Source organism: Sinocyclocheilus grahami, unplaced genomic scaffold (assembly GCF_001515645.1).
Source record: "Sinocyclocheilus grahami isolate Dianchi unplaced genomic scaffold, SAMN03320097.WGS_v1.1 scaffold622.1, whole genome shotgun sequence".
Lineage (NCBI taxonomy): Eukaryota > Metazoa > Chordata > Actinopteri > Cypriniformes > Cyprinidae > Sinocyclocheilus > Sinocyclocheilus grahami.
The window spans coordinates 216,345-224,129 of NW_015505801.1; the positions used below are offsets into that span (position 1 = coordinate 216,345).

A 7,785-nucleotide genomic window follows, 5' to 3' on the forward strand; every position below is an offset into this window, starting at 1 on the left:
CAATAATATTACTAAAACTTCTAATGCATGGTCTCAGGAAATATTTTTCTGTCATTGTTGTTGTCATGGTTTTTGTCTTGTGGTCCACTTTTAATCCTCTCTTGTAATCCCATGACTCTGTTGAGAGGCCACTCTGTGCTGCTTTTGACTGGCCAGTTTAAAGTCTGTGTGAACTGAAAGGCGGGGTTGACTGGTGACAGGTAGGAGAACTCTGATAGGTTAGTTCCTGAGGGAGGCGGGCCAGAAAAGAGGGGAAACTGCCTTTGGATTGGATGTGTCTGGGGAAAGGGGAGGGGTTTGGGGAAAGTGTATGGCAGGAAAAGGGGATGAGAAATTGACTGCACAGCTGTCCACAGACAACATGCACACACAAACAAACATGGACACAAAGAAAAATTGTGTCAATGTTAAAAATGGAATAAAATTTTCAGTGCTCAAATCAGTGATGATATCTCAAATAAGCAATATTTCATTGTTAAAAGGTCAGCAATGACACTCTTACCCCTGTCAACAGAAGGGGGGTTGAAGGAAAGCTGAGAAGGAAAGACAGAGAAAGGGACAGATGTTGTATTCTGAAAAAGTTAAAATAAAAAGTTAAAAATAGATTTACAGCTATGCAATAAAACATTTAAAACACTCTCACGCACCTGTGGGCAGGTTGGAAGACTTGGGTAATTCACTAAAACTAGTTTGCTGAAGTTAAACTTATAGGTAAAACGTTTCCCTTTGGTCTTATGCAGAATTCGCTTATTATAATAATACCTGAAGAAAAAAAACAGATGTCAAACTAGGTATTAGTCAACTCATAAAATATCATAAAAATTATGCATTGTGTGTGTGTTTCTATATTTTTTGTATGTATGAAAGTCTGTAGGCCTTCATGGAATTGGAATAAGAAGCACATGACATTACAGGATCTGAAAATATAGGCTATGTCATAATAATATATAATATTTGTAGCTATAGATATTGTATTAACATGTACTGTAGGCCTATGTATCTTTGAAGTAGATATATCACATTTTTTTCATATAGCCTACTGTAACAGCTTTTTAGGGGTTTTTCTTTATAGTTTTTCTCTGTAAATCTGGAGAGAAGTGTGACAGTCATGTAAACTTACATAATTATTCTTTAAGTAATATATCTCAATATTATAGCCTAATTTTCGTAGGTCCTATCCTATGTATGAATTATTGGTCAGTGCATGTACCTTAAAGCTCTGCTGAGTTTGTCATAATTCATGTGCGGCTTGCCCTTCCTCTCCCCCCACAGTTTAGCCAATCTCTCTGGGTCTCTGATCACAAACTCTCCCCATTCGCTGCCCCACGTGATCGCTCCGCCTTCTCCACGCCCCAACAGCTCTAACAGGAAGTGCCATAACTGCACCTGCCGCGAGCCTGGAGACCACGCTGGTTTATACGCCCAATCAGGGAACAGCACTGCTGAGGGAAAGAAGAACTTATTTAATGCTGCTTTAAAGATATAAACAGTAATTAGATACAATTCAGTCAAAACAATTAACGGGACACCAAAGCTTCCAGCCAGGTTTCGAACTCTATATTTTTCCTCGCACACAATGTGCAAGGATGTTTGAACTCAGCCTTACGAAAAAGAAGTTTATTCAAGTGTGCTATTAGTATACTTCTTTTAAACTAAAAATAGGAAAGTATACTTTTAGTCTACTTTTTATGTACCTCTCAGAAATGGGCTTTATGTACTTCTCAGAAATATACTTAAAATGACATTTAAGTATACTTGACTTATACTTAGAAAAAGTCTAAATATATTTGAGCTATACTTGTGTTCCTAGAATCCGTGTTTTCATTGTTATACTGTAGGGGCGATAGTACACATCTTCTGTACAGAATTTCCAAAAAACACAAGTGAAGAAGAAACCGAAACAACAGATGCTTCCACATGTAATCTAACACGATCATCAGACATAAAACAGCATCAAAACTGTGTAACATTATGGAATAAAATGTCGACCAATGAAGCGGTAATAATGACTGTCAAGCTTTGGGGGTGTTGATCGACTTTATCTACGTTTTGATTATCATTCTGAATCCAATTCATAGTCTTTTTTCAGCTTTTTGTTCAAAATGTTGTTTATTTCTTTATTTTTTATTTATGAAACTTATCCACATTCAAGTGTTTAAAAAAGAATGCATGAAGCTAGAATAAAATGTAAATGTTGTTTACAAGCAGAAACCCTGTTCTTTTGATGTTTTGTATGTTCAGATATTCATGTAACAAAATATATACAAATTAATACCTAAATAGGGACATAGTAGTATACTTAAAGTATGATATAAAGTTCACTTAAAGAAAACTTACGAGTATACTTGCAGTATAAAACTACTAAACTAGTAGTTTACTGAGACTATACTTCAAAGTGTACTAAAAATGCTACTACAAGTATTTAATTAGAAAACTATCAGTATTATTTGTATACTTACTACATAAAGTATACTTAAAAATATACTTGAACTTTACTTAAGTATACTTACTAAAATAAACTTGAAGTATACTACTTTTTGTAAGGGCAGCCAGCCAAAATAAACAATTCAGAATCATATCGCATAATATTGTTCTCAAATAACGGTATTGGGATCTCCTTAAGTTTCAAAGTAGGCTGTAATTTGGCAAATATCCTTTCAAAAGGCGATATGTGAAGAGACATGTTAATATGCATTTTCTGTTATGATCGTAACGGATGTGGGCTAATTCTGTAACCTAGTTAAATTTAATAAATGTGTTACGTGCTCCAAATGTGTCTTATAATACATAGGCTATTTTGCTTGGGCGAATTTCTCAGCATGTGTTTCAAGGTAAAATGATAAAGCAAGTAATATTTATGGGCTATATAGTTAGAAACAATGCAGTCATGGAACTATATGGAATTAGCAAAGACAAACAGTATGTTTAACAATCTGCACCAGCTCCATACATTCACTTACTTCTGCTCCAGTACGTCGAGGAAAAAGGACCCAGAGAGGAATTACAATTACACTCCATCTGTAAGATATTAATATCTTCATCATCATCTTCATAATCAGCATCATCCTTATTCCCTGAGCTCAATTAAATCATTGCGTAAAAATAAGAAGCAGTTCGACTGTTTGGAATCCAGTTACCAGTAGAGTTTCAGTTCTTGTCACTGCAGAACTGTTTTTGCAGAAAATTCGATTATATGAGTTTCATTTCTGTGTCGTTCGATCTATTGTTTTGTTGCATATTTTGTATGCTGCCGATAAGACTTTTAAAGATTTCACAATGTAAAAAATAAATGAATACAAATAATTATTTTCTAAATTATATTGGTTACATGTGTCCGTCTAATGCGTCAAAACTATTGTAACATTCACTTCTGTGACCGTCTTATTTAAATAAATTCTAAAATCAAATTCTTTAGCCTACATTTTTTTATTTAGACATTGACAGTTCTTTCTTTAACACATTATACTATATTTAAAAAACATGATATAAAATCACTAAATAAGCACTGATATTAAAAAAATAAAAAGAGGAAAATCTGTAAAAAAAATTCTAAACTTTAAATTGGATTAAATCAACATATTTTAGTAAGTAATGTTTGCAACCAACAAGTAGTGCATTAAAACTCAAACAATGCAGCCTAAATGGGACTACTGGTCTAATTAATCATTTATAAGATCAGAAGATCCTGTTTAAAGTGAGCGGTACCTGTTCAATGGAGATGCTCTTTTCTGGAGGAATGATCAGAAGAAAGACACCTGTAACCCCTCACTCTCTGTTTATCTTTACCTCTATACCTCTCTCACATTTACTGAATTACCTTCATCCCTTATCTCTCCTTCTCTCTCACTCTCTCTATCCCAATCCAAACTGACATAGGTGATATCCAACCTTTCCTTTTTGAGGAGGATGTTTTTTATTGGATGTGATTTTGCCTGGTTTAACACACAAGGAGAGAGAGAGAGAGATCTTAGCTAACATTTAGCTAATGTAAGTTAAATTAGCTAACTAAATAAATTACTTGATGTATTACAGTAGTCTTTATACAGCCTATATAGTCTGTATACAGTATAACTAATAAAAAATGTGAAATAATAATAAAAGAATGCATGCAAATTGTTCTGTTTCTCTGAGAATCTGGTAAAACATGGAACTCCGACTAAAGCAGCATTTTCACTAAAGGTGAAATAAACTGCGATTTAACAGATGAAAGAGTGATTTTATATATCTCTGTCTGTCTGCACGTGCGCGCACACACACACACACACACACACTGCAGTGTGACAGGTGACACCGGAAGCTTTTAATTCCAGTGTATACACAAATTCTGGTCCAGACAGACATCAATAATTCATGCTGTTAACTGAGTTGAATTTTATGCTTTTAGCTGTAGGACTGTAGGTTGTGAGACCTCTGACATTATGGGTACATATACAGTAAAAATCACAAAGTGATTAAAAAACAAAAAACATTTACAACTTCTTTGCATCATCCATCACCCTAATTTAGCATTTTTGAATTTAGCAAACAGCTAAAGTTTAATGTGTTTGTGTGAGAGGATTAGATGGTCTAAATGAATTGTTTGTTTTAAAGTGGATAGTGCGAAAGCTACTTATACCCCTTCCTCATCAGTTCATCTTATCTTTTCATTCTCATCTCCTCTCCCTTCTCATCCTTTCTTCCCAGATCTCCCTCTCTATCCTTCTTACAGCTGCTTATTGCTGTTCATGCTGAGAGCACAGAGGAGAAGATTTGCAGATCTGATAGTGTGAGTGTATGCGCTTAACAGGCGTGACATACACAGACTCTCTCTCTGTGTGTGTATGTGTGTGTATAAGGTCACAGGGCTCATCTTTAAGGATGAATCCTGTTATACATTAGGAGGATAAAAAGCTTTTGTGTGTTTGTGCAAGCTCAGTAATCTCAGATCGGGTTGATTCCATTGGGAACTCACTCTCTCCCCTGAGACACAACAGAAAAAAAGAGAGTTTCTTATCACTGAACTAAATTATTCAGCTTTATTTACATTTACATTTATTAGTAGTAAATGCTTTTATTAAAATGATTTATGATTTGCTTAGTTTATTGAACTATTTGATGTTTTTATATTTTATTTTATATGCAATAATGACTTTTAATATTACTTTATTTAATGTATTATTGTCAGGTTATTTTACATTATTGCAGACTGCAAATGCCTTGGCTTATTGTGTAAAAGCACATTAGATTAGAATAGAATTTAAACAAATTAATGTAATTAATGTTTCTTATCATTGAACTTTTAATTTATTAGTGGAATATAGTGTCATTTTCATCCTTTAATCTTGCTTTATTTTATATTATTTATTTTGAAACTCAATGTCAATAAATATACACAGAAAAAAATGTAAAAGTTTTCACTCAGAAAATTTCACAAACAATTACTAAGAAAGCGCAAGTAACGCATTAAATTAAACAGGATATTTTTAAGTTAAAAATGAAATAGTATTTTCTTGTAAAGCATACTTCAATAATCTGTTTTATTTACAACTTTGAAAAATGTACAGTGTAGTTTTAGTAATGCCAAATATATAAACAAAATAAAAACTTAGATTAGAGTAGGATTGAAACTGATTGATCTGCCTTGCTATTGTTTCTCTTATCATTAAACTTTTGATTAGTTATTGAGTTTTTTTATCTTTAACCTTAGTTACTAATTAAAATGATTTATGATTTGCTTAGTTTATTGAACTATTTGATGTTTTTATATTTTATTTTATATGCAATAATGACTTTTAATATTACTTTATTTAATGTATTATTGTCAGGTTATTTTACATTATTGCAGACTGCAAATGCCTTGGCTTATTGTGTAAAAGCACATTAGATTAGAATAGAATTTAAACAAATTAATGTAATTAATGTTTCTTATCATTGAACTTTTAATTTATTAGTGGAATATAGTGTCATTTTCATCCTTTAATCTTGCTTTATTTTATATTATTTATTTTGAAACTCAATGTCAATAAATATACACAGAAAAAAATGTAAAAGTTTTCACTCAGAAAATTTCACAAACAATTACTAAGAAAGCGCAAGTAACGCATTAAATTAAACAGGATATTTTTAAGTTAAAAATGAAATAGTATTTTCTTGTAAAGCATACTTCAATAATCTGTTTTATTTACAACTTTGAAAAATGTACAGTGTAGTTTTAGTAATGCCAAATATATAAACAAAATAAAAACTTAGATTAGAGTAGGATTGAAACTGATTGATCTGCCTTGCTATTGTTTCTCTTATCATTAAACTTTTGATTAGTTATTGAGTTTTTTTATCTTTAACCTTAGTTATTCATTTAAAATTTATGCTACTTTCTTTTTTCCCTTTAGTTATTACATATGTAGCCTATATGTATTATTTTTTCTTAGTTATTTCTGCATTATTCACATTTACAATTAATTGTATAGAGATGTACTATTACCGGTTTCCTCCAATTACATAAAGATTTTTACTTTTCATTGCTTCTTTTGCACCATTTTTCAATATTCAGTTATGCCAATAAAACAAGAGAGAGGTCTTCTCTTAATTCCAAAAATACTAATTACACTTTTTAATTAATTTTAATGACTTTGTTAATATTTTCAGAGAATATTTGCAAAATGTCATCTTCCTGGATAGCTCTGCAGAATATTTCATTTAATTTGCTGTTTAATATTGTTTCTTTAACAATTGGACTATTGACCATTTTACTTCATAATAGTTATCTTGGAACATTTTTCATTATACACACCTACTATTTAGTTATTATGGCAGTCAAGCACACTAAATTGAACTAAACGGAATTAGAATTTAGTGCAAGAGAGGAGACATATACAAACTTCGCCCTGTTTGTGTGTAGATTATGAACCAGGTCTGTTTCACAGAGGTCTCATTCTCTGGTCTCTGCTTGGAGACTTTTTTGTGGCCCAGTCGCTGACTCGCCTCCAGAAGACTGAAACCTCTCTCTATCTGTGTGTGTCCCCAGATCTCTGCTCTTTTTCTCCTATTACTGCTGACAAATCTCTCTCTCTGCCCGGCTCAGGGGAGTTGTGGTTTCTAAAAGGTTTCTGTATGTTTCCCATGCCTCTATCAGTCCGTGTCGTGGAAAATAATATATCCGCCCGAAACAAGAGACAAATGGCCAGACACAGAGAGGAAGAGTGCCAAAACAACTGCAGCAAGTGAATCACACGAAGACCTTCATAAAAATCAAGATGCCACACAAGTGTTTTCACTGTTTTATAACTTCATTTGAATCACATGTAATCTTAATCTCATGTGTAAACAAATTCAGAGGAGACCTCCATCATTGGCCTTCTGCTCTTTATAAATAACATCCTGACCTCTTGTTTGGGATTCCAGACCTAACGTTTCTCATGGACAGAATACTTATACTGATTCTGAATTCCATATTTGCAGCTAGGACCATACTTTTATGTATGTATTTAGCATATTTTTGATGAATATAATGCAAGAACATCGGCGATCAAGTCAATGCTCTGAACATCTCAATTGTGTTTTCCTATCTTTACAAACACAAACCCACACAGACTCTGAATTCTGACAGAGAAAAAAGATCTTGGAGTCCAGAATCCAAATCTAGCATCTGATTAATCTCATTAGTATTATTTAATCAGGGTTCAAACTTAATCAAACTTACAGTACCTGAAAATGACGAATAACTTCACATGAACATGAGAAGAAAGGTTGTAAATTACCCTTTTGATAAAGTCCATGAAACACGGCTGACCTTCATCAGAACAAAGA

General features: G+C 32.7%; 1 protein-coding gene across 1 annotated transcript; it reads right to left on the reverse strand.

Annotated features, from left to right (window-relative positions):
- Nucleotides 1-20: 20 nt before the first annotated feature.
- Nucleotides 21-3,175, reverse strand: LOC107557861 (ETS domain-containing transcription factor ERF-like). The gene is made up of 6 exons (XM_016241427.1): nucleotides 3,138-3,175; nucleotides 2,961-3,018; nucleotides 1,211-1,442; nucleotides 648-762; nucleotides 503-572; nucleotides 21-346 (listed from the first exon to the last, which is right to left on the reverse strand). The coding sequence occupies exons 2-6, from the start codon at nucleotides 3,016-3,018 to the stop codon at nucleotides 21-23; spliced, it is 801 nt and encodes a 266-aa protein (XP_016096913.1). The 5' UTR covers nucleotides 3,138-3,175.
- Nucleotides 3,176-7,785: the final 4,610 nt, after the last annotated feature.

What these genes read in the sequence shown, in the direction of transcription:
- LOC107557861 (XM_016241427.1), bottom strand. Translation starts at nt 3,018, where the DNA reads ATGGAGTGTAATTGTAATTCCTCTCTGGGTCCTTTTTCCTCGACGTAC. An exon ending in CTCGACGTACTGGAGCAGAA is followed by an intron (nt 1,443 to 2,960) that starts GTAAGTGAATGT and finishes TCTTTCCCTCAG; the next exon opens with CAGTGCTGTTCCCTGATTGG. An exon ending in GTCTTCCAACCTGCCCACAG is followed by an intron (nt 573 to 647) that starts GTGCGTGAGAGT and finishes TAACTTTTTCAG; the next exon opens with AATACAACATCTGTCCCTTT.